Source organism: Ictidomys tridecemlineatus, chromosome 2, assembly GCF_052094955.1.
Source record: "Ictidomys tridecemlineatus isolate mIctTri1 chromosome 2, mIctTri1.hap1, whole genome shotgun sequence".
Lineage (NCBI taxonomy): Eukaryota > Metazoa > Chordata > Mammalia > Rodentia > Sciuridae > Ictidomys > Ictidomys tridecemlineatus.
In genome coordinates this window covers 17,095,230-17,121,515 of record NC_135478.1, presented here as the reverse complement: position 1 = coordinate 17,121,515, position 26,286 = coordinate 17,095,230, and the positions used below count along the sequence as shown (strand labels likewise).

The 26,286-nt window shown below is 43.5% G+C and overlaps 1 protein-coding gene and 1 long non-coding RNA gene across 6 annotated transcripts; one reads left to right on the top strand and one right to left on the bottom strand.

The window, feature by feature from the left end:
* The first annotated feature begins 1,032 nt into the window (after positions 1 to 1,032).
* Positions 1,033 to 23,804, top strand: Rtp3 (receptor transporter protein 3). Of its 5 annotated transcripts, none has more exons than XM_078037968.1 (3): positions 1,033 to 1,375; positions 18,766 to 19,041; positions 21,742 to 23,804. In XM_078037968.1, exons 2-3 carry the CDS (start codon positions 18,875 to 18,877, stop codon positions 22,889 to 22,891), a joined length of 1,317 nt encoding a protein of 438 aa, XP_077894094.1. In that variant the 5' UTR covers positions 1,033 to 1,375; positions 18,766 to 18,874; the 3' UTR covers positions 22,892 to 23,804. The 5 variants fall into 5 exon arrangements, with proteins under 5 accessions (XP_077894094.1, XP_077894092.1, XP_005332974.2 ...); XM_078037966.1 differs by having other exon boundaries at positions 18,740 to 19,041; XM_005332917.5 differs by lacking the exon at positions 1,033 to 1,375 and adding an exon at positions 8,011 to 8,429.
* On the bottom strand, positions 7,317 to 13,060 carry LOC120891476 (uncharacterized). Its single transcript, XR_005735909.2, has 3 exons — positions 10,996 to 13,060; positions 9,125 to 10,144; positions 7,317 to 8,516 (listed from the first exon to the last, which is right to left on the bottom strand). It is a non-coding gene; the product is annotated as an uncharacterized LOC120891476 (long non-coding RNA).
* Positions 23,805 to 26,286: the final 2,482 nt, after the last annotated feature.

Below are 26,286 nucleotides of genomic sequence, written 5' to 3'. Positions count from 1 at the left end.
GACTAGTCTGACCACATCCCTATCAATAGGAAACTTCTCCAAGTTTGTCCTTCCTTGGGCTGTCAACCTGGAAGGTGAGCTCAGGCACACCCTGTATGGGGATAAAGTTTATTCCAGCCAATGGGTAGATGATTGTCCAGGGTGGGGGACAAATTCTAGATACTTAGTGCCAAGCAGCATCAACAAAGGATCTTGAGTAAGGGTGATGGGAGATGGAGAAAAACACAAAGAAAACACAAATTTTCAAGTAAAGCTGGGGCCAGGGGGGACACAGCACGCTGATGGAGGAACAGTGACCCAGAACTAGCTCCACACGTTTATTATATAGGGTCTCATAATTAGGAAGTGAAACTATAGGGACATTGTAAGTTGTGAGTTTTCAAGGCTTGGGAGTTATCAAGAGGCTTCTTTGTGCACTAAAAGTTACAGAGCTAGAAACTCTTTGTGGCTATCCTGCTGTTCAACAGTGCTAGGAACATCCTGCAATTATCTTTCTTCTGTACCCAGGAAGCCCATTGTACTGGAATGTGTGATAACTGTTAGTGTCAGAGCCAAGTGTCAAGGCTGTTAACATCTTCGCCTTTTGGAAAAGGAATGTTTCCCAGGCTTGGCTTTTGCCAGCACCACAGGATCAGCCAATGACCGGGCTCTCCTCTCCTCTCCACAGCTTAGAATTGGTACTCCCGAAGGTCTGGGATTTTTTTTAAAAGGAGAATGAGGAAACCGCAAACTGTTTGTTGCAATTATATTCGTTGACAATAACAACACAGGATATTAATCAGCGGTGGGTCACTTATGTTGTATGACCCAGTTAGAAATTGTGATAAGAAGGAAAAGGCTTTTAATGAGGTTATTCATTATCTTCATAGCATTAAGCAGTCTGCAGAAACCTACCACACTAGGTCAAAATGACCTATGTGACCGTGGTCTCATGCCTCGCGGTTCCCAGAGCTGAAGAATTTTGTAACTTCATTTCTGTTTGGGGTGTGTGACATTTTCAATAACCTTTCTCAGTGACTCTTACTCAGCCTAGGGTACAATGCAGAGTCTCCTTACTAACTCCTCCACTATTCTAGGAACATTCTCTCTGGGACAGAAAGTGTGCCTTGGTCCTAGAGGAGTGTGTCCTAATTTAATAGAGCCGCCCAATTGCAGCACCTCGGGGTTGAGAAAAAGTCAGCGGGATGAGAAATGCAAGCTCGGGCTAGAGTTCTGTGCACCTGGACTGGTGTCGGCAGCAGCTGGCTAGCGGCCCACCCCCAACCCCAGCCTTGAGCATTCACCTGGATCTTGGTCCCATGTGGTTCCTTCCTCATTGCTCTTCCTGGTTTTCCTCTGTGACACTGGAGAGTGTGTCTGATGCCCCCCGGACCAGGTAAGCTTCTCTGAGACCCTTCAGGCCTAAGGGGGTAGGGGCAAAAAGGAAACTAGACTAAAAGAAACCCCAAGTTACAATAAACTCTCATCTGAGTCTGGGGTATTCTCTATTCCCTGAGCTGACCCGTGGCATCCTTTGCTGGCTGAGGCTTCTTGCAGCATTTAGGGGATAGAGTGCATTCACTCTCTCGGGCCCAAGCTGGAAAATACTGACTAGTGCTGCTTCCAAGACAGTCTGCAGCCACATGCCAACCACAGGCTCTCCTGGTTCCCCGAGGAAAGGCCCAAATCAGCACCAGACCACCCAGCAGCACCCAGTAGCCCAATGGACTGGGGCTCTTAAAGAGGCTCTGTAATTGTTCCCTCATATTTTTTTTAATTTATTTATTTTAAACAGTTATACATGACAGCAGAATGCTCTTTGTTTCATTGCACACAAATGGAACACAATTTTGCACTTCTCTGGTTGTACACGTAGTGGGGTCACACCATTTGTGCAATCATACATGTACCTAGGGTAATGATGTCTGTCTCATTCTACCGTCTTTCCTATCCCCATGATCCTGTCCTTCCCTTCCCTCCCCTTTACCCAATCCAGAGTTCTTCCATATTTCCCATACCCTGCCCACCATTATAGATCAGCATACACTTATCAGAGAAAACATTCAGTCTTTGGGTTTGGGGGGATTGGCTTATTTATCTTAGCATGATTTTCTCCAACTCCATCCATTTACCTGCAAATGCCATAATTTTATTCTCTTTTATTGCTGAGTATTATCCCATATGTGTATATAACAGTTTCTTGATCCATCCACCTATTAATGGGCATCGAGATTGGTTCCATAGTTTAACTATAGTGAATTGTGCTTCTATAAACATTGATGTGGCTGTGTCCCTGTAGTATGCTGTTTTTAAGTCCTTTGGGTATAGACCAAGGAGTGGGATAGCTGGGTCAAATGGTGCTTCCTTTCCAAGTTTTCTAAGGAATCTCCAATCTGCTTTCCAGATTGACTGCACCAATTTGCAGTCCCACCTGCAATGTATGAGTGTGCCCTTTCCCCCACATTCTCTCGAACACTTTTTATTTCTTGTATTCTTAATAAATGCCATTCTGACTGGAGTGAAATGAAATCTTAGAGTAGTTTTTATTTGCATTTCTCTAATTACTACAGATGTTGAACGTTTTTTCATATATTTGTTGATCGATCGTATATCTTCTGAGAAGTATCTGTGTGGTTCCTTGGTCCATTTATTGATTAGGTTGCTTGTCTTTTTGGTGCCAAGTTTTTTGAGTTCTTTTTATATCCAGAGGATTAGTGCTCTATCTGATGAGTGTGTATGGTAAATCCTCCTTCTGTAAAGAGTCAAATGGTAAATACCTAGGCTTTGTGGGCCAAGAAGAAAATTAACGATATTATGTAGGCACTTATAGGATAAGAGGGAATGAAAAATTTCCACAAATCTCTATTGATGAAATTCAAAATGCAACAATAATGATACAATTTTTTGTTGGTAATACAGGTCTAGAAGAGTGGAGTCCTTTTGAATGGAATACTACCAAAGTTAGAGTTCCTTATCTATTGCAAAGGTCCATTTTATAAACCATTCTTAGTTCTGAGATATACAAAATTAAATAATGGGCCAGATTTGGCTGAAAGCTGAAGTTTGCCAAACTCTAGTCCATTCATTTTCACTTCTATATAGTATTCCACAGGTTGGCTCTAGTGTAATTTGTTCAATAATTCACTAAGGTCAGATGGAGGTGATTCTATTTGGTTTTGTTTTCAAATGGTATTTCTGTAAGTATTCCAGTACATATCAGTGTTCTAGATACGTGTTTCTCTGTTAGTTAGTGCACATAGAAGTAGAATTGCCAAATAGAACATAATCTTTAATGCCAAACTGCTTCCAAAGTGGTTGTACTAATTTCTACCAATAGCAGCAGTAACATTTGTCCCTATTGGTCCACGTGTATATCAACACTTGGTGTTAAAGAAGTTCCAGAACATGCAAATCTCACAGCCACATAGTGCCACATCATTTTGACTGTCATTTTCATTTCTGGATTACAAGTGAGTTTGAACCCCATCTTTTCAAAAGCTCATCAGGCCAGGCACGGTGATACATGCCTGTAATTCCAGCAGCTAGGTAGGCTAAGGCAGGAGGGTCACAAATTCAAAGCCAGCCTCAACAAAAGTGAGACGCTGAGCAATTCAGTGAGACCCTCCCTGTTTCTAAATCAAATAGAAAATAGGGCTGGGGATGTGGCTTAGTGGTTGAGTGCCCCTGAGTTCAATCCCTAGTACACACACACAAAAAAAAGTTAATATTCTCTCTTCTATAAATTGCTGAATCATATCTTTCACCCATTGGGTTGTTTATGATTTTCTATTGGGTTGTGTATGATTTTCTGACTGATTTGTACAAGTTATTCATATAGTCTATTAACCTTTTCTTAGTTTAAATGGGTTAATGACACCTTCTCCTATTTTGTGTTTTCCTTTTTCAAACCACATAGATCTTTATGTCCTCTAAGTATGTACTTCAAAAAGTTTCTAAATTTTGTTTTCCTTTATTCTACAGGAAATTAAGATAGGGGACTGTTGTTTATTGGATGGTTTATAATCCTTGAGCAATTTTTAATAACTATCTTTTCTAAAAATCTTCAGTATATCACCCTCACTTACCATATTTCTGGGTACCAATTGGTCTATTTAGGTGGCCAGTTTCTGCACATTGCCTTGATTGCTATAGTTTTCTTTATTATTACTATAGTTTCTTTAAAAAAAAAAAAAAAACAACAAGCTTTGATGTTTAGTAGGAAAAATCCCACCTCAACTTGATCTTTAAAATTTTCTTGGTTACTTTGGCCCTTTGCTCTTCTGTTCAAATTCTAGAACCAAGCTTGACAATGAAGTCTTTGAAAACATCCATCATGATTTTGACTGAAATTTCATAGTGCTTGAAGATTAATTGAAGGAGAATTGACATTTTTTGCATATTTAATGGTGCATTATCGTTGTACATAATGGTGGGATTTGTGGTTACATATTTGTACATGCACACAATATAACAATATAATTTGACCAATATCATATCCCAGTTTTTCCTCCTTTTCTCTCCTCCTCCCCCCCCCTGGTCCCTTACTCTGCTGATCTCCTGTTGGTTTTTAGGAGATCCCTACCAACAACACCCACCTTTCTTTCCCCTTTTTCCTCTCTAGCTTCCACATGTGGGAGAAAATATACAACCCTTGACTTTCTGAGTTCGATTTATTTTGCTTAACATACTGTTTCCAAGTTCTATTTTCCTGCAAATGACATAATTTCATTCGTCTTTAGGACTAAATAAAACTCCACCCACCACATTGTCTTTATCAGTTCATCCACTGATGAACATGTAGACTGGTTCCCTAGTTTGGCTAATTGTGAATTTTGCAGCCCCCATCTGTCTGGTTCCTTATCACTTGTTTGTCTCAAGGTTGAACACTCAACCCCACTCAAGGCTGAACATTCAACTCCCACCCGCCTGGTGCAAGAGAAACCCACAACCAACATCTGCCCAGTCAGCCTGAGGGCAGAAGATGACACCCTTAGCAACTACTGTATGATCCAATCATGGTACACCAACAAGGCAGCTTGCAGACCCAGAGACCCCATTAGATTTTGGCTATAAAAACTCTCTCCTGCCGGGCCCCCCTCACTCTCTCTCACTCTTTCATCTCTCTCTCTCCCTCTCTCTCTCACCCCCCTTTTCTCTCTTTCTGTTCTCTCTCTCTCTCTCTCTCTCTCTCTCTCTCTCTCTCTCTCTCTCTCTCTCTCTCTCTTCTCTTTCTTCCCTGTCGATCAGACACCACCACAATAAAGATCTCTTGGTTGCTCTGAGTGTCTTGGTCACTTTCCTTTCATTTTGGATATTAATCCTCTGTCAGAAGAGTAGCTAGCGAAGATTTTCTCCCATTCTATGAGTTCTTTCTTCACATTCTTAACTGTTTCCTTTGCTGTGCATAAAGCTTTTTAATTTGATGCCATTCTATTTATTAACTCTTGGCCTTATCTCCGGAGCTTTAGGGGTCTACTGAGAAAGTCATTGCCTGCCCCCATATGTTGGAGTGTTGAACCTATGTTTGAAAAAAATCAACATTTTAGTGATGTTTAATCATCTGGCCCATGGACACAGTATAGCTCTCCTTTGGGAAAAGATTTGGATCTTATTAGTTAATGTCTATTATAAGTTAAATAATTTTTCCCTAAATTTTTTTTCAACATTTTTTGTTAGATTTACTCTTAGGTCCTTTTTTTTTTTTTTTTTTTGTAACTGTTATTGTGAATGTCATTTAAAATATCTTTCATTTTCTAATTGTTGTCAGTATATAAATATGCACATGGCTTTGGTATATGCCTCTTATAACTTGAACTTTTATAAATTTTCTTCATTTCTCTTTAGATTTTTTGGGGAGTTTTCTTCTATGTAAGTAATCATGTTCTCTGTGAATAGTCTCACTTTTAAATTCTTCCTTATAATCTTTCTTTTAACAACTAATTGGGCTGGCTAGGACTCTAAGGTTGAATAGTTTAGTTAAGTAATGATGTCTACCCTTGACTCACTTCTGATTTTAAAGGGATAAATAAGCTTTTGCTATTTCACCTTTTGGAATGGTTTTTTTTTTTGGTTGGTTTTTATTAGGGACTCTTTATCAGACTAAGTAATTCCCTTCTATTCCTAGTTTGCTAAGTTTGCTTTTTTCGGTTTCAGTGGGTGGTTTGTTTGGTTTTGGGCTTACATGGACTTTGGATTTTACTGAAAAGCTTTTTTTTTTCCCAACAGTTTTGAATGTACAGGTTATTATGATGAATTGCAATAATATAATTTTCAAAGTTTAAATATTTTTGCATTCCTTGCAAAAATTTAACTTGATCAAGAAATATTTTTAAGTATATAGCTAGAGTCATTTTGCCAATTTGTTTTGTCTTATTTAATGACTTAAGTTGTTAGAGGATATTGGTAATTTGTTTTCTAGGCTGCTTTTAGGATCAAAGTTATACTAGCCCAATAAAAATGATTTACCAACTGTGATATTCTTTCTATGACACATGGAGGGAGAAATTATGTAAGATTGGAATTATCAAAGTATTTGAATACTTTGTAGAAGAATCTAGAACACAGAACCTGCTGCCATTCTCTGTAGTTTTCTTTAATAATTATAGGACTGTTCAGATGTTAAATTCTCTTCAATAAGTTCTACAACTTTAGAAAGCTATCCTTTTCCTCTATATTTCCAAATTTATTGTTGTAAAGATCCCCAGAAAAGACTTGATACTATACAGGGGCTGGGGATGTGGCTCAAGCGGTAGCACACTCGCCTGGCATGCGTGCGGCCCGGGTTCGATCCTCAGCACCACATACAAACAAAGATGTTGTGTCCGCCAAATACTAAAAAATAAATATTAAAATTCTCTCTCTCTCTCACTCTCTCTTTAAAAAAAAAAGACTTGATACTATACAATAAAGCATCAACAAAAGGTAGTCACCATGAATAGATGTTAAACCTCAACATTAATCAGGGAAACATAAATTTAAACTATGATGAGATAATCTCCACATGCCCCCCTTAGAAAGGCTAAATGTTAAAGAATAGTAATATAACTGTTGGTGACAATGCAGAGCAATTGAAATGCTCATACAATACAGGAGGAAATGTAGACTGGTACCACTTTCAAAAACTGACAAATCTCTTGGAAGACACATCTAAGAATTTGCAATATTACAACAGGCAAACACTGAAAGCAATACACATGCTTAATTACAACAGTATAGATAAATATATTGTAATATTCATTCAATGGAATATGAGGAATAGAAAATGCATAAATTACTGTTATGTGGAGCAACCTGGGTGAATCTCACATATATACTGTTGAAGAAGCAAGACAAAATGATGCATGTAGTTTGATTTTATTTATGCAACATTTTTAAAAAACAAAGTGAAACTGTATTGTTTACACCATTACATCAAGCTTAGTGTTATGGGGAGCTGCCTCAGAAAACACTCTAAGTCCAAATTCAAATCAAAGAGATCTTTATTTACCTGGCCAGGGACTGTCACCCACCCATAGAGACTGAAGCTATGTAAGAGAACAGCAATTTCCTGGCCTGTGGCTTGGGAATTTAAGGACACAAACCACAGCTCAGGGACTTTCCTTAGCATCATGCAAGCAAGTCAATCATAGAAGCTAAGATAGCAATTAGCACAGCAACTCAAGACAATCGCATCTTGGACTTGAGCAGGTGTTAGACAACCATATCCTGAGTTTTCAAGCAGATGGTTAGTAGGGGGCGAGAATCTAGTGCAAAGTCTTGGATCACCAAGGCCACCATATCCTGGGTTGAATACATTTTGTAGGGTACTAAGTACAGAAAACAATACATTATAAGAAAACAGCCTTTATTTCAGTTTCTCAGAAACAGCTCTTGTAACAGTGTTTTATAGAAGGCAGCACAATGAAGTCTTAGGGCTGTCTATGACAGTTCTTGCTTAATAATTGCCTTATCTCACTTAACAAAATCTTATATCTCTAATATATATTTTTTACTAATCTAGAACCTATAACTTACACTCTTATTGACTGTATTTATCAGTTCACACCACAACATTCCCCACTGGTTTTATGAGACTAAATCAAATCATTGTTTATTTAAGTTTCATGTTATCTAAGTTGACCATGTCATAATCATATTTTTCAAGGACCAGCAGTCTAATCTTTAAAAGCAGGCTTCCTGTCTTTTTCTGGCCTCAGGAATTTCCAAGTACAGCTGGGTGCAGTGTGCATGTCTGAAAGGAAAACAAAACAGAAAGTAAAAATCTAGGGTACTGTTCATCGTTGGTTGTCCTCGGCTGTATCTTCTGTTGGAGCGGGCTTCTTGATTTGGAAGTGATGAATCCAGTGTTGTTTTCCAGTGACTTTTACAGCAGTAGAAGTGGTCAGGATGGCTGGAAAGCGTCTGTGCCCGCAAGGTTCCAAGGTAAATGGATAATGGCTCCGCTGGAATAGGTGAGTGAAGTTCTCTCCCGCAACTAGCTGCCGGACTCTTTGTTAAAGCCTGAGTCTGTGGGAGGCTTGCTGGAGAGCCTGGAAGGACTTAAGAAATGAGTGGTCACTTATTTCAGCTAGTTTTTTATCTTTTAGTCTGGGAACCAGCAGGGGTGGTCTTAGAACAAAGGGAAAAAGAAGACCCGTCCAGTCTATGCCAATCTCCAAGTGTAATTAGTCAGGGTGTCTTTTAGATTTCTATTTATCCTTTTTACTTGTCTTAAACTCTATGGCCTATATACAATGTGCGTCCCATTTAATTCTAAAGACTTTAGAAAATTTTTGAGTTATCTTAGCTATGAAAGCTGGGCCATATTGGACCCATGGCTACTGGGAGGCCAAATTGAGGAATTATCTCCTGAATAAGTGTCCACATATATCAGCAAATATTTATAACCATATTGTCTAGGTTTTACTTTAGTGAAGTCCACCTCTTATTTTTCTCTTGGTGTTTTTCTTTATAGAGATGTCCCTGTCTGTACATGAACAGTAGCAAAACCATACCCACTTCAGTGTAGATATTAATAGATTTTCCTTTGCTGGGTCTGAGAGCCTAGGTAAGTGCAATTAGCTCTGCCTTTTGTGCAGAAGTTCCAAGTCCCAGAGGTTGATCCCAGACAACTTCATTTAAAGTAACTTCAGCTATCCCCACATACCTGATTCCATTTTGGACGTAGCTATTGCCATCAGAGTAGCATGTCTCGTCTGGGTCTGGCCACGGTGTGTCCATCAGGTCCCACTGGACATTCTGGAGTGACTCCAAGATTTCCTGGCAGTCGTGCAGTGGCCCAGAGGGATCATCATCAGTCTGAGTTCGCATCCTTTTGCTATTCCCCTGATTTCATGTACAAACAGCTGAAATGGCTTCAGAACATCTGAGAGGGCCAATGCAGGTGCAGAGACTAGGGCTTGCTTACGTTTGTCAAATGTCTCTTGTTTTTGTTTGTTTGTTTGGGTTTGTTTTTTCAGTCCAAGTCAGAGAGTCCTTTTTCCCCCCCTGTACTAACATACAGGGGCTGGGCTAGTTCAGCAAAACCAAGGATCTAAAGGTGGCAATACCTAATAGCCCCGAGGAATTCTCGAACCCGACACTTAGTCTTGGGGCGAGGAATCTGCATGATTGCTTTAATTCTGTCCTGCGACAGAGTCCTTTTTCCTTCTTTCAGGTGGTAGCCCAAGTAGGTGGCTGTTGAGGTGCACAATTGGGCCTTTCTAGGTGACATCCGGTACCCTAAGGTCTTGAAGGTTTCTAACAAGTTGCTGGTGGGCTGTTCACATTTAGTCATAGTTTGGGTTGCTGTCAGGAGATCACTTACATATTGTAAAAGTTCAGTCTCAGGGTGTTGCTGCCTATAAGCTGTGAGGTCCCGGCTTAGGGTCTCATCAAATAGATTTGGAGAGTTTTTAAATCCTTGTGGCAACTGTGTCCAAGTCAATTATCCTAAAAATCTCCCTTCTGGATCTGACCATTTAGAAGTAAAAATTGGTTGGCTTAGCTTAGCCGATGGCAAGTTGAAGAAGGCATCTCTGAGATCCAGGAGAGTGTACACTTGGCGAAAAGGAGGCAATGAACTGAGAAGAGTGTAGGGATTTGGTACCGTGGGTTGAATGCTTTCCATCCTCCTGTTGACTTCTTTTAGGTCCTGTACCAATCCGTAGTCTTTTGTCTCAGGTTTCTGGACAGGCAGCAATGGCATGTTTTAGGCTGATTGACAGGGGATCAGTATATCAGCTTCCCTGCAACCTGTGGATGTGAATGCTGTGACTTTTTTAGCTTCCAGTCTGATAGGATAGTGTCGGATCTGCACAGGGGTGACAGTGCTATTGAGCTGCACTATACTAGGTGGCAGGTGCTTCGCTAAGCCAGGAGAATTGGATTCTGCCCAAACCCCTGGGATTTTTTTTTTTTTAATCTGGTGAGATCAGAAGGTGGGGTACAGGGGTCTTTTGTTAAGAGCAGGTATTCTTCCTCAATTGGACAAGTATGTGTGTGTGTGTGTGTGTGTGTGTACATATATATGCATATAAAAGCTTCTGGCCCTTTTAATGACAGGTTGGCTGTGCCTCACAAGGAACACGTGAGTTATCCTCCCTTTTTTAAGTCAGTTCTCATTAGAAATTGGCCCCTTAGTTTCCATTCCTGGGGGCTATTGTTATTTAGGGAGTAGAGCTCTTGGGGGTTGTTGTCCAGGGGCTTGAGGCCTTAAGGTGCCTTGAGACTCTGACATAGCCATCACCGTGACTCTTGTCAACCTTTTAGCCTGTTTTTCTTTGTTGGGGGGTCTCTGCTATTATAGACCCTTTAGGCTATTTCCACCCATTTTGACAGCATCTTTCCCTTGAATCCTTCCTGTCTCTGTAACTTTTTCCTAATATCTGGGGCCGATTATGTTACAAAAGCAATATTAAGAGTGCTTCTATTCCCTGGAGCCTCCGGGTCCATGGGTGTGTACACATGATAAGCCTTGAGAAGGCACTCCAGGAAAGCAGTCAGGGGCCCATCTGGTCCTTGAAATGTCTCACTTACCTTTGCCAAATTGGTGGGGTTTCTACTGGCTGCTTTGATCTCTCTCAGTGGAGCCTGGTGTACTGATCAGTCCCCTCCATACTTGTGTTTGTCCAATGGGAAGAATTGGAGGGAAAATGAGTTCCACGTGAGCTGGATCATCAGAGGGTTGGCCATCAATGCCTAGAGAGTAGTTTGGGGGCTTTTCTTTTGATTTTAACAGAGAAAATATTAGTAGAAAAAGGAACATATATTATGAAAGGGCTTCCTCTTTCTCCCGATGTGGTAGGGGGAGCCTGACAGAGGGGAAGTGTAGGGGTATAGGATGGGAAGGCTTGGGCATCGAGGGGGTACTAGGCACCTGAGGGACAGAGGGATCCAGGGGAGGAAGATCCGGGTCCTAGGAGCTCTCTGGTAGGACCTGTTTCTTCAGGGAGGAAGGTTTTGTTAGCAAGACAAGTTTTGGTTTGGGTTTTTTAGCTGTTCCTGTAAGGCAAAATCTTAACCATCTTGGCTCCTCTAGGAGGATTTCAATCCAAACCTGTATATAGGGCAACTGATCCGGATGGTCAGGCCACCCGGAGATGACCCTATGAACTTGATAGGAGGTGGAGAGGCCGGTGGTCCCTTCTGGGGCCATCCGACTTAAAGCCTGGCCAGTCTAATTCACAAAGTTTTCTGAGAGAGGAAGCATGACATGATGTTTTATCATTAGTTGTTCTCTTTGAAAACTCTTTAAAGTTAGACAAAAAAAACATTTAAGGGGTTTACAAAACGAACATGGAGTAGACTGATTTTGACCCATAATGAGACTGAGACCAACAGTGAGACACACAACAGACAAGGCGCCATAAACAAACCTAATTGACCAGAGATTTAGATGGAGTTTCCAACCCCCAGGATTTTTAAACCCAGATGGGCCAGAGAGCAACGTCTCCACACTGCCCTGGACCGGGAAGTATGTGCTGCATCCAGCCTTACCTGACGTTCCCAGACTGTGGAGCCACACAAACCAAGTTCCAAGTTTCAAGCTTACCTAGTCGCAGGTGCAAATTGCAAATGCCCTCAAATAGGCAGTTTGCAGGTTTGGGAGGAGCCAATGAGGAGAGGACCCAGGGCTGGGGAGTTCTCCTCAGAGGCCTTCCCCAGCTTGTCTCTGACTCACCAGGTCTCTTGGGTGTTTCTGAGCATTCTCTCATTTCTGAGAAGAGAAATATCTCTTTCATCCCAAACAAGCCCCCAAGGGGTTATTGGGAGCTGCTTCAGAAAACTCTCTATGTCAGAATTCAAATCAAAAAGAGCTATATTTACCTGGCCAGAGACTGTCACCCACCCATAGAGACTGAAGCTATGTAAGAGAACAGCAATTTCCTGGCCTGTGGCTTGGGAATTTAAGGACACAAACCACAACTCAGGGACTTTCCTTAGCATCATGCAAGCAAGTCAACCATAGAAGCTAAGACAGCAATTAGCACAGCAACTCAAGACAATCGCATCTTGGGTTTGAGCAAGTGTTAGACAACTGTATCCTGAGTTCATGCAGGTGGTTAGCAGAGGCGAGAATCTACTTCAAAGTCTTGGGTCGCCAAGACCACCATATCCTGGGTGGAGTACATTTTGTGAGGTACAAAGTACAGAAAACAATATATTATAAGAAAATAGCGTTCATTTCAATTTCTCAGAAAGAGTTCTTGGAACAGTTTTTTTTATAGGAGGCAGCAAAATGGAGTCTTGGGCCAGTATATGACAGTTCTTGCTTAATAATTATCTTATCTCACTTATCAAAATCTTATATCTCTAAATTTTTTACTAATCTATAACCTATAACTTACACTCTCATTGACTGTATTTATCAGTTCATACCCCAACACTTAGAAAAATGGTTTCCTTCTAGAGATGAGGAAGCATTTTTGATGAGAGGAGGGAGGGGACACTTGGGGACTTCTACAATGATTGCAATATTTTATTTCTTGAACCTAATGGTATTTATATGAGTAGTTGCTTTATAATTCGGCTGACAATAAGCATATGTGTTTTACCTGCTATTCTGTAGTTACATGGCATTTACAATAAAACATCAAAGTTCAAGATCTTAAAACCAGGATGTATGAAAGAGAAACAGATGTGTACTTATGCCTATTTTTTTTAATGTGGCCTAAATATTTGAGCCGTACTTAGGGTTATCAGAATAGCTGCAGGTTAAACAAACAAACAAAAAAAAAAAAACAAACCTTAAGGAAATACATCAAAGAGTAAACTGGAAGTCCTTCCAGGAGTCAGTAACAGGTGAAGCAGGGGTGCCTATGGTGAGACCCTGGGCCACCACTCAATAGTTCCCTAATTAAAGTTATAAAATGCCCTCCACTGTCTCTGCATAGTGTATAGTATATAGTGTCTGTGAAAAAGCGTTTGCTTGTTTTGTGCATAACTCTTTATTCAGGAAGTCTACTGTAATTCTAGACAATTCACTGGGACTGAGGAGGATCCGGCTCAGGCAAGGGTGGGATTAACATAGAGTTTTAAGCCTGGGCTTGGCTCACTCAGGTCTTTCATCAGTGAGACTCCCAGGGACTAGGGCAGCACAGCCAGCCCAGGCCACTCTCCTCTGCAGGTCACCTCGCCGCTGCTTTCTCCCTTTCCCTTCACCAGGGCTTGAGGTATATTTTGTGGGGTGGGAGGATATAAACCATAAAACTTGAATCATTTGGAGAATCATTTGTGAAGGTTCTGTAATGTAGTTTGTAAACTCATGCACACACAATTCGGGCAGAGGGAGGCTGACTCTTCTCACTTCAGGCCCCCAAATGAGAACTTGGCCCTAAGTTCAGACCCAGGAACTGTGGTCCAGATGGTGCAGAGACACGCCAGCCATTGGCCATAATTCTGGCACGCCTGCCACACTTCCGGGACACAGGCCACACTTCCGGGCCCTAAGCGTTCTCGCGAGATTTGTAATGTTTGGCATAGACACCGCTATAGCTGATGCTGCTGGTTTTCGAACCTTCATGGTAGGGGATGCTAGTTCGGAAGCCAGGGTCCCTGCAGCGTCTGGCTGGGGCAGAGGACAGAAGGCAGAGCATTCAGGCACCCGGATTAGGGTATTTAGCAAAAGATAAAATCCAGGATGCCCAGTTAAATTCGCATTTCAGATACGCCAGGAACAAACTATTAGTAGATGATACTGACTTTAGTGTAGGGTACTTGTACTAAGATCGTCTCTCACCTGGAATTGGAAGTTCACTGATGCCATAGTTCAAATGCAGCTGTGATTCCGCAGCCCGCCCCAGCTCCCGCCCTGAGGCAGCCCCAGGAGCTGCTGACTGTTTGCCAGAATTAGGAATTGGGGGATAAAGCGAGAAATACTGAATCCCAGGGGAAACACCGATGAACCACCACAGCCAGGAACAACTGGAACTCACGAGCACGTGCCCTTGACGCATCCCATGTAACTTGAGGGCAAAGCTCAACCAGCCCCAAATTAGGTAGCTCTACCCTGGCTCCACCTCTAGTCCAGAACCTAGAAACAGCCCTCCGTAAGTATTAACACCCCACAGGAAGGAATTGCTGTCTTTTCCCCTGGCGATAGCCCCATTCTCCCTTGAGTAAGTATCTACTTTCATAAATAAACCTCTGTCTATGCCTTTGACTGGAGCATGCTGAAAATCCATCACTGTTGGTCGTCAGTTCCCCCTTCTCCCTGGAAACTACTTGGACTCTCCTTCAGAGACAACTTTCCCGCACCCCCAGAGGCGGGGGTTGTGCTGGACCCAGAACATTTAATAACAATTATTTATATTTAGACTTTTTTCACCATTTACAACAGAATTGTGAAAAACAAGCTTGAAACACACAAGAAGAAAAGGCTTCAAAAAACACTAAGCCTCAGAGCAATGAGGCTGGAGGTGTTCGTTTTCAGAACCAGGGCCCCTGAGCTCCATGACCTCAGACCTTTTTTTCCTCCTGACCTGTGTAACTGGTCGAGATGTCACAGGTACACCTGCTGGGTGGTGGCAGGGGAGTCCACAGGCTCTGAAATCACATGGCTTCGTATTGGTTCTGAATTGCTCATTACATAAGCCGTGGCCTAGGCTGTGAATCTTATCTCAGGTGGTTGGTGAGTTTGGGTCAATGAATTTTGTTGTTGTTCTTTTGTTTTGCTCTTGCATTCAGCACAGGGACAGTGCAAAATGAAAGAAAAACAGTGGAAGCCATATTTATTAAACAGCTTAGCAATAAGAAGATCATAGAGGTTAAGATTGACCAAGTTTGAAAGGGAAAGAGATTTACTTTGAATATACTTACCTCAAATACACTTAAAGTTTGGAATCTGAAAGAGAGAACTCTGTTAATATGACTAGATCGTGGATGATGCCAAGTCCAAGAAAGACTCAGCAGAAAAAGAGGCAAGTTATCAGAGGAAAATGGAGATAATTTCCAAAGCCCAGACCCAGAAAACCATGGACAGTTGCCTTCCTAAAAGCTATAAGACAACTGCAAGACCATCCCACCCCTCTCTCTCTCTCTTCCCATGTCCAGACCTCAAGCCGGCATAGTTCTATGGAACCATAATACAGTTTGGGACAGAATTCACTCAGCACTTAATCAAGCAATTACTAAATACCCAAGCACTATTCAGATAAATCAGAATTCCCTCCTTTTCTGTCTTAGAACTGGCAGATTCCTAAGAACTAAGGCAAGAAGTGATTTAAAAGCAAATAAATGAAAAACAGGATAGTGAGAAGAGAGTAGAGAGAGGCTAAAAGGAAGGGTTATTATTTTATTTAAGGAAATTAAAGAAGTCCTGTCTAATAAGGATATTTGAGAGAGATAGAAGAGATAACAGGAGCCATAGTCCAGCAGATTGTGTTTAGGGAAAAGAGGCCACCAGAGCCAAAGGTGGCATTTGAATTTTTGGAGGAATTCTTCAACAACTCTGTAAAGCATGTTTTTTTAAGAGAGAAGGGAAGAACATGAGCTAAGGAATTAATAAAATTGTTCAGTCAACAAATAGTAAGGCTCTGAACCCATGGAAGTGATAGGAAGTAGGAGAAAGAAGGCCACATGAGTTTAGGCGTGTGCTGAGTTCTCCTCCTGTGCCCTGCACCTGATAGAGAAGCAGGCAGGGGACTCCAGCCTTCAGGACAGCTGGGATGCCCAGGAGGTTTTATTTCCTAGGGCTGCTTTAAAAAATAAAACCCGTAATAAACCTATTCTTTTACAGTTCTGGAAGGGTCAGCAACACAATACCACGTTTCCTCTAAAGGCTCTCAGGAGAATCCTTTCCTGCCTCTCAGAGTTTCTATGGGTACCAGACTTTCCTCAGCTTGTGGCAGCCTTAAGCCAGTCTCTGCTTCTGTCTCCACGTGGCCCTCTCCTATGCCTCTGTGTCTCAGATGTCCCTCTGCCTCTCCCTTATAAGAATATCTGTCCTTGGGTTTATGGCCTACCCTGTGTCTAGGATGATCTAGTAATATAGTTTAGTTTAGGTGTTGTGTTTAGTTTTGCCTGATGAGTTCTTAACCCAGTTTTGAGGCCCTGGCTGGTGGTAAATCCATTTCCCTTCTTGAGCAGATGAAGCCCACACTCCAGACCACTGTACACTTGCCCTAACAGCTCCAGGGCCCCAGATACCAGCTGATTGGGGAGAACCCATGTGTCCCCAGAACCCTTGAAATTATTCAAATTAGCCAATCCACAGGGAGCCCATGAGACCTACCTAACTCCAGGGCACTTGCCACACATGAGCTCTCCTAGCTGTACCCCATCTCCAGACACCCAGTATGGCCCATCTGACAGGCTTCTCTAGTTCAAAGCTGTAAATACTAAAAAGTTCTGCCTTCCATTGGTCTTCATATCATTGTGTCATATTCTATCATCAAAAGAAACTTCAAATCTTCCACAACAGATCTCCTCTCCAGTTCCTTAATTACATCTGCAAAGGTCCTTTTCTCCAAATACACACTCGCAGGTGGACATGTCTCTTGGGGTGCTACATTTCAACCCACGGCACCCTCTTTGAGAAGGCTGATAGCAGTTCTTAACTGGCTGGTGAGAGAGTGCAACTATGGACTTTGGTCTTGGGGACATAGACTTGAGACAGAGGACAGCAGAGGCCCTGGGATTCTGTGGGATCTAGGACTGTTGGCTAATTACACTAGGAGTTAGTAACCTTCTGAACAAAAACTGGATAACAGCAGAGGCTTAAATTCAACACCCCAATTCTACCCATAGAAATGAGGGAGAAGGCAAATCACTAGATAGACAAAGGAGAAGACAGTTGCTTCTTGTTATTTGGTCGTTCTGGGCTCTTACCTGACGCTCCTGAGGGAAATGTAGAATTGGGTTCCTGAGAACCACTGGCCACAACATTTTGGTAATCTGATTGATGCATGACCTTGTGTTTTTACTGTCTAAAGACATTTTACTTAGTATATATTGTTGATTCATTAACATTGAATTCACAACCAACGGCATTATATCTCAGGGCTGAATGAAGCTTACCTACCACTTGCATTTCTCTGTAAGGAGTACTGCAGGCTTCTTGCTGTTAGGAACAGTACATGGCACTTCAACAGCCTGTTTGGGAGCTGTTTCAAACAGCGAAGTCCCCGGTGAAATGCCCCAAAAAATATGAACATGGCAAAATGGACCTCAAAAAAGAACACTTTTTTAGTAAAAGCTGAAATAAGCAGGCAAAGTGTAGCACAGAGAAAGAGACTGAAGAGAGAAGAAGATCAAAAGAGAGACATCGAAAGGGCTTCCCAAATCTAGTTAGTTTATAACTGAGCAAATAATGTTGGGAAACGAAACTGGTGAGGGAGGAGGGGAGACTGCCACCGTGTGAGCCTGCCCGGGAGGAGCTGCATCCGGGCAGAGGCAGTGGGCAGCTGGACCTCAGAAAGTTTTCTTCCCCTCCTCCTCCTCTTTTCCTTCCTTTCCTCCCAGCCAAGAGTACAGCTTTCCTCTTGGGAGAGAGCCAAGGACACAGGTCAGTGGCTGCATTACAGGAAGAACCACCGTGTTCATAGACAATGCCTTGAAGTGTGGCCTCCAGGAATCTCGTCCACCTTCCCTGGGCTGTTGCCACTCTGGCGCTGGCCCCCTACTCTGCCCACCCCTCCTTCCTCCTCCTCCTCCTCCTGTGCCTCTTCTGGAGGAAGTGGTGTGATAGCAAAGCACCTCTGGGAAGAGGGTGGTGGCTTCTGGTTGGTCTGGAACCAGTGGCCTCTCACCCACCTAGAGAATTGTCACCTCATCTCCTGGGACAACATCAGCTTTGGTTGCCAAAGGGTGAAAGATCGGGCTTGAGATCTCCATTCTCCCACTCATGCTAGGAAACTGGAGGCCACTGAGTCTGCAAAACACCCTTGAACTGTGACTAGTCATGAGTGAGGACCTAGAGGGCATGGAACAATGATGCTGGGATCCCTGCGAGGTCCCACAATGGCCGTGTCCTTCTTCTCTGTGTCTCTCCTCCTGGAGCATGAACACAGCATCCCAGTGTTTAAGGATTTTCAAATATTAGGACAGAGAAGAGCAACTATGACCTCCCTCCACCATTGCAGGGACTCCAGAGGTAAAAAGGTGCATTCCAAGTGAAAGGTAGGTAGGCAACAGAGACACACTGAGACTGATTCCAGAGCTGTCTTCTTTGGTCATATTTTGATAAAGCCATGAATTCTGTGTCTTTTGAAATGCTCTCTGGAGCCTGCTGCCAATCTCTGAACTTGGAAACTAACTCAACTGACCTCTGCCCCTGGGGCAGAGATCTGTCCCATGGTCCCAATCTAGGTCTTCACAGCGAGAGACATTCGGAGCCCTCATTCTCTGAAGTGGACAACCTCGCCTCCTGCCACACACCTGTCAGGACTCCGGAGACCCCAACCCGCCCAGGCACACCATGGCGGACAAGAAGGGTCAGGACATAGAAGCATGGAGGCAGGTATTCCAGATGTTAATTCAGGAGGTGAAACCATGGCACAAATGGACCCTCACAGCAGACAAGGGCCTTCTTCCCAACGTCCTGCAGCCGGGCTGGAAGCAATACCAGCTGTGGACTTTCGCCAGGTGAGAGGGGAATGCTATGGTACATGTGCCAGAAAAATCCTTGCTTGTTTCTGACTGTGCACACTTGTCGCTCTTCTTGTTCCACCTCAAAATTGTGTCACTTGATAGAGGTCTGAAGAGGTTCCCCCAGTCGGGAGAGGGCGATCCCAAATCCACCCTGGCGGGTTCTTGACCTACATCACAGAAAAGAATTTGAGGATGAATCAGAAAGAGACCCAAGTGAGATTTGATTAAGAAAATAAGGGATACACAGGGAGAGAGAAAGAGTACAGGGTGTCTCAAAAATAAGACTTGCTTTGGGGGGGTCTAAGACTCTTCTTTCAAAGGAAACTGTATGAATAGGAGTGAGCTCAGTTCTTTTAATTACAGAGAAGAGGGCAGTTGGTGGTGGTCCAGTTCTCATCTTGTGGACATCTGGTTGATATCTGGTTAATAGAATTTGTACCTATATCATAGGTCTCTAACAATATTTTTCCTTTGTTTAGTCTAAAAAAAAAAAGAGGTCGTATAAGCTAGCAATGTATGTAGGCATTAATACTCTAAGAATCATGGGATTTTAAAGAATTCTGGCCTGGGGAGCAAAAGTGAAGGTATTCGCGGACCTTCTTAGATTTGAAGTGTTAATCTCTTTTTCCTTCTGTTTATTTTTTTCTTTATTCTCGCTTGCACTTATTAAAGACTACAAAAAGAAAGAAGCCCATCCATCAAGTTTTGACTTCATGAAATATCTTCTTTCCCATCAGGCATGGTGGTGCATGCCTGTAATCCCAGAAACTCAGGAAACCCAGACAGGAGGATCATGAGTTGAAGGCCAGCCTGAGAGACTTAGTGAGACCCTGTCTCAAAATAAAAATAAAAAAGGGCTGGGAATGTGGCTCTGTGGGTTCAAACTCTAGTACCCCCCACCAAAAATCATTTTTCTCTATATAATTTCAGGCCTCAGCACTGGTTTGGGCTAATGTTCAGATAAAGAATTCAGTCTGCAGAGGTGGCAGGGGAGATGGGAACAGGGAGGAGGAATGGCAGCTGTTTCACTAAAGGGATGTGACACTTGTTCCCTGCCTTGGGAGATTGGGGGCCCACCTGGGTTTCGTGCAAGGAAACCCCTCAGGGAGAATCCAGAGGAGCAGGGTACTGAGCAACTCACATCAATCCTGCCCACCTCTACTCTATGCTGATAGAATCTTTTAAAAATAGGACTCTGGGAGATCACCCAACATTTCACCCTTTCTTTTATAGATGGGAAAATGGGGCCCCAAGACCTGGGGAGGGGGAGGGGAGAAGGGCCCTGCCCACTACACAAGGAGTGGAGTCCTGGGATAAATCCTGCCTCCTGCCCTCTCTGGGAGGGTCCAAGCAGAGGAGGCGGAGCTTCTCCTGGCCAGAGCAGGCATGGGGAGCCCCTGACCAAACTTTCAATCTGTTTGTTTGGAAGAACTTGGAACTCTGGGCTGGCACATTGTGAAGTGAAGCCAGAACACCATGACCAGGCCAAGGCAGTGAACGGGCAGCTCAAGGTGGCCCAGTCCCCTGTGCAAAGCCAAGTCATGCTGACTTCCAGCTTGTGGACATCCCAAGGCTCAGAGCTTCTAGGAGTCTTCCCCAAGGCTCATCCTCAGGTCCATCCCGGTGTGGGAGAGTCCACACTAACTTATTCTGCTCATTCCCCTCTAATTCCCCATCTCAAACTGCCGGCACCCCTGCATCAAGGCCAGCAAAGCTGGGCTCAGCTGCTGTGACAATACACCTAGGTTGAACCTTGCACATGGCTCCCAAGTTCCCTGAGGGGAGAGCTGGAGAGGTAGAAAGAGCACATCACTGCTGCCCATACTCCATGGACCATCTGGTCCCAAGGCCCCCACCTAACTGCAAGAGGGGCTGGAAGTGGGAGGGTGAGCACAGATGTCTCTGCCATGCTGTGGCCCTCTGCCTGTCCTATAATTCCTGTCATGGGTGTACCACGTGCTTCCTGCCTTCTTTCTCTCCCAGTCCTAAGAGGTACTTGTGCAAATATCTGAACTCAGAAAATTACCCTCCTTGCTGAGACACGGTGTTGTTTCCTTGAACCCTGTTGGAGGCCAAGGCAACATTCTCCAGGCTACCTTGAGCCAAGGAATGGGGTTGAGGGGGGCAAAAGAAGACAGTGTTGCAGACAGTGATCTCCCCTGATGCTGTAGATCAGTGGTCCTGGGCAACCAAGGGCCGGCAAAGCTTCTCTCTAGGACAAGGACTTTTCAGTCTCTCTCCCTGATCTATCTGGAGCTTTGTGACCTAACCAACACCCACTGTTGTCACTCGTGGACTTCAGTAGAGGGATCTTGGGAGTTGCTGCTCTGGTGGCCTTTGACCTGTTGGAATTTGAAGGATCCTTGGCTCAGGGTCAAGAGACTGGAGCTCCAATCCAGTCTCTTGTATTCACTGGGCTCTAGAGCATGGAGCTCCCAGAGGTGCCCCCATCTCTAATGAGGGCACATTGGACTTAGAAGGTGCCCAAGGTCCCATTCCCAGCCCAGACGGTTTGTGATAGACCATTTTGATCACAGCACTGTGCACTGGAGATGAGAACAAGGAGCTCAGTGGTTTCTTCCATTGCTAGTCCATGACCCCAACCCAGTCATGTGTCTGTTGTGTTCAGTGACTCCTTCCTCCCTCAGCAGCAGCCCATACTCTGGCTGAAGTTCCCATCTTCTATCTCCACAGGTTCCAGTGTTCTTCCTGCTCTCGCAGTTGGGCCTCTGCCCATGTCCAGGTCCTTTTCCACATGCACTGGAGTGAGAAGAAGCACAGGGGCCAGGTGAAGATGAGGGTCTTTGCCCAGAGATGTAAGAAGTGCCCCCAGCCTCCATTTGAGGTCCCTGAGTTCACACAGGAGAACATCTCAAGGGTCCTGAATAACCTGGTGATCCGGATTCTGAAGAAATGCTACAGAGAAGGATTCAAGATTGCAGAGGAGATTCCTGCGATCAAGGATATCTCTCTTCAAGGGCCACATGACAGTCAAAACTGTGAGGCATGTCTGCAGGGATCCTGTGCTCAGAGTGGGTTGGGCCTGGCCAAGGAGTCACCAGTGCCCACACCCTCCAAGGATGCTGGGGAACCCAGGCTAACTGCTGCTTGTACCAATCTCCCCTGCTCACAATCAGCCTCTAGAGTGGACAAGATCCTTACATCAGCAGTGAGCCTCAAAGTCTCTAACCCTCCCAAGGCTGACCCCAAGGTCAGACACAGCTCAGAACCACCAACTGCTCCAAGAATTCTAAACCCACAGGTGCCACCCATGTCAACAGTGAGCCCCCAAATCTCTAACCCTCCCAAGGCTGACCCCAAGGTCAGACACAGCTCAGAACCACCAACTGCTCCAAGATGTCTAACCCCACAGGTGTCACCCAGGTCCACAGTGAATCCCAAAGTCCCTGACTCTCCCAAGGCTGACCCCAAGGTCAGACCCAGCTCAAAACCAACAACTGCTCCAAGATTTCCAACCCAGCAGGTGCCACCCAGAAGCTCACCTCCCCCTGTGCGGGCCACTCGAATGCCTTCTCCCACAAAGAACAACACAGCAACAGATGCAGCAGCCAGGGTCACCAGACCAAAGGCAGGAAATCCATTGCCCTCCTCCTCCTTGCTGGCTTTGCCCATCAGCCCTACAAACTTCCCCACTTCTTGGAGCCCAGAAGCAAACACCACTTGCCAGATGGAGAGTCGAATCCAGATCTACCCCGAAAGTGGGCATTTCTATTCCAGCCCATCCCGGAATTGCGTACCAGGGCGCTTAAGCACTTCCTGCTGTTGTCTCCTTCTAATCATTGTTGTCGTTGTCACAATGATTATGGTAAAAAATACTTTCTGAGCCTCAAAAACCTGACACTAAGTGAAACAAGAAATTAAAATCTGGACATGAAATGTCACATGTTAGTATGATCCCTGTGATATGAAATGTCCAAAAAATCCACAGATAGGAAGTAGATGGGTGTCTACTGGGGCCTGCAGGAAGGAGGAAACGAGAAGCGAGTTCTTAATCCTTATGGGGGCTTTGTTTGAGATGGGGTGATGAATCTGTTTGGGAATGAGATGGAGCTGGGGGTTGCACCACAGTACCAATAAACTAAAAGCCACTGAATTGGTCATTTCAAAAAGTTTAATTTTGTGATGTGACTCTCACCTTGATATTTTAAAAAGCACTATAGCTTTTTTCATTCTTGAGAGAACTGAATCTGAAGTGGTTAGAACTCAGAAATTTGGAGATCTTATGAAACCTGTGAGCCTTTTTACCAGTAAATTTTGCACAAATCCTCTGATATCAGTCTGTGGAGGCATTTGCAGTAAAGGTTTTAGGCTGAAAACCCAGGTACTCAAAAGACAGTGGGTGGGGCTGGGGTTGTGGCTCTGTGGTAGAGCACTTGCTGGGCATGTATGAGGCCCTGGGTTCTCAGCATCACATATAAATAAATAAACAGAGTAAAAGATCCATTTACAACTAATATATATATATATATATATATATATATATATATATATATATATAAAAGACAGTGGACTCCACAGGGGTGCGTACAGCTTAGGGGTAAGGCAAGATGAGACACTGGGGAGGGAGATATATCCTTAAAAGTCCATTTAAGGGGCTGGGGTTGTGGCTCAGTGGTAGAGCGCTTGCCCAGCAGGCATGAGGCACTGGGTTCAAGCCTCAGCACCACATAAAAATAAAATGATGATATTGTGTCCACCTAAAAATAAAAATAAAAGTTTATTTGTTTCATTTAAAATGTATTTCTTGTAGCATGTTTATAGTATGCTAATATATTAAAATTATATCGTAAATATTCATGTATGCATGAATTATACATATGCACACATTTGGAATGTACACTTGATGTCTTTTATTGACTGTATTATGCAATAAAAAATGTTGAGGGGAAACTGGGTGCATGTCTGCAATCCCAGCTACTTAAGAGGCTGAGGGATTGCAAGTTTGAGGCTAGCCTCAGTGACTTAGACTTATATTCTGTCTCAAATTAAAGTAAAAATTAAATTTTTAAAAAAGTTGGGGATAGGGCAGCTAAGCACAGTGGCACATACCTATAATCCCAGAGGCTTGGGAGGCTGAGACAGGAGGATCACAAGTTCAAATTCAGCCTCAGCAACTTAGAAAGACCCTGTCTCAAAATAAAAAATAAAAAAGGGCTGGGGATGTAGCTCAGTGGTTAAGTGCCCCTGGTACGAAAAAACAAAAAGGGGGTGGGCCATAGGGATGTAGCTCTGGGTTCAATCCTCAATACCACACTTGCAAAGTGTGTTTAATTCATATGGAACAATAATGACCAAGACTTGATGAGCAAGTTATGAAAAAATAGCCACAGGTAGGTCTTGCCTTAGCAGACATCAACGCTGTGATTAGAACATACGATGCTAGCACAGAGTCAGTGGCCTTGCAGAGCAAGCCAGAGCTGAGAACCAGCGCCAGCCAGTGCAGGCTGAGGACAGGCTATGGAGAGCTGAGAGGGGCCCCTGCAGGGTGGGTCCCTATGCTTGCAGAGCAGGAATGCAGTGGGCTGGACAGGACCTTGTTGGGGCTTGAGTTCAGACGTAGTCAGGACCTCCCAGGTCTATTCCACTTTTGCTCAGCCCATGCTCTGCGGCATTGTTAGTTCCAAGGTGAGGTTTTCTGGTGGTCTCTCCTGGAAGCCCAGAGCTGTACCAAAGTCACCCAGCCCCACCTGACTGGGCTTTCCTTTGGGTTTCTGACCTCCTAGCATTGCATAACTACCAAAATTCCAGCTCTAGCCTTTAACCTCCAGCTACTATGTTCATTTTTTCTTGGAACAGCACCCTGTGAGTGCACATCTTGGGAATCAGCCAACTGACATGGGGGAGGGTGGAATGGAATGCAGACTTTGGGGCCTCTTCTCTCTGTAGTTCCCTTCTCCCTGGGATTTCACCTTCAAATTCCAGGGGCTGACATAGGCTCAAATTCTGACTTCTATCTCCTTCCGTCAAACAAAACTCCCTCTTTCTGCTTTGCTTTATTCCTTGGTTGAAATTTAGAAAGTCTCAAGCAAAACCAAGGTGTCTAGGACTTACCTCATGTGTGTTCCCCTTCTAAGGACTGCTCCATGGAGCCCACCCATACTAAGCACTCTCCAATGCTCTCTAACATTTTTCTTGGTTTTGCCCAGATTCTGATGGCTCTTTTTAGTGGAATTGGTCCAATCCTAGCCACAGCCAAAATCTGAAAAGGTTTTGGAATTGTTAGTATAAAATCTCAATAGAGTTCTCCAGCTCCTCACCTGCAGGGTGCCCTCTACCACAGGAGTAGAGATGAACTCTAAGCCAGCTCAGATCATTCTCCCTTAAACATTACCTTCATCTAGGGCAGTCGCATCAAGATAGAGACTCTCAGCCCCAGATGCAATTTAACATTTTCCAGTGACCAAATTTTTAAAAGGAAAAAAAAAAAAAAAACAGGTGAAACTTATTTTTTAACCATTTTATTAACCCAATGTATGAAAATACCATCATTTGAACATGTGATTAAGATCGAAATTCTTTATTTTATTTTATTGTGGTAGTGGAGATTTACTGTGGGGGTGTTTAACAACTGAGCCACTTCCCAGCCCTTTTATTTTTATTTTTTATTTGGGGACAGGGTCTCACTAAGTTGCTTAGGGCCTCACTAAGTCCTGAGGCTGGCCTCCAACTTGCCATCCTCCTACCTCAGCTTTCTAATCACTGGGATTATGGGCATGCACCACTGCACCTGGCTCAAGAGCAAAATTCTCTCTTTTTTTTTTTTTTTGTACCAGGGATTAGACTCAGAAGCACTCATCTACTGAGCCACATCCCCAGCCCTAATTTGTATTTTGTTTAGAGACAAAGTCTCACTAAGTTGCTTAGCATTTTACCGTTTCCAGGTTGGCTTTGAACTCACGATCCTTCTGTCTCGGCCTCCCAAACTGCAGGGATTACAGGCATGTGCCACCATGCCCGGCTCAAGAGCAAAATTCTTAGTGAGATATTTTAAAGATATTCTTTTTCATACTAAATCTTTGAAATTGAATGTACATTTTACACTTACAGCACGATTTTTTCCCCCATAGGAAATACTGATCTGTTTAGACTTCATAAAACTTATAACTAAAGACAGATTTGCCTGCCATGTTGTTCTAAACATAATGACAGTTGTTCAATAGAATAGAGAACCCATTTAAATTTAAATATAAAGTAATATTTTTAGAATCTATGAAATTT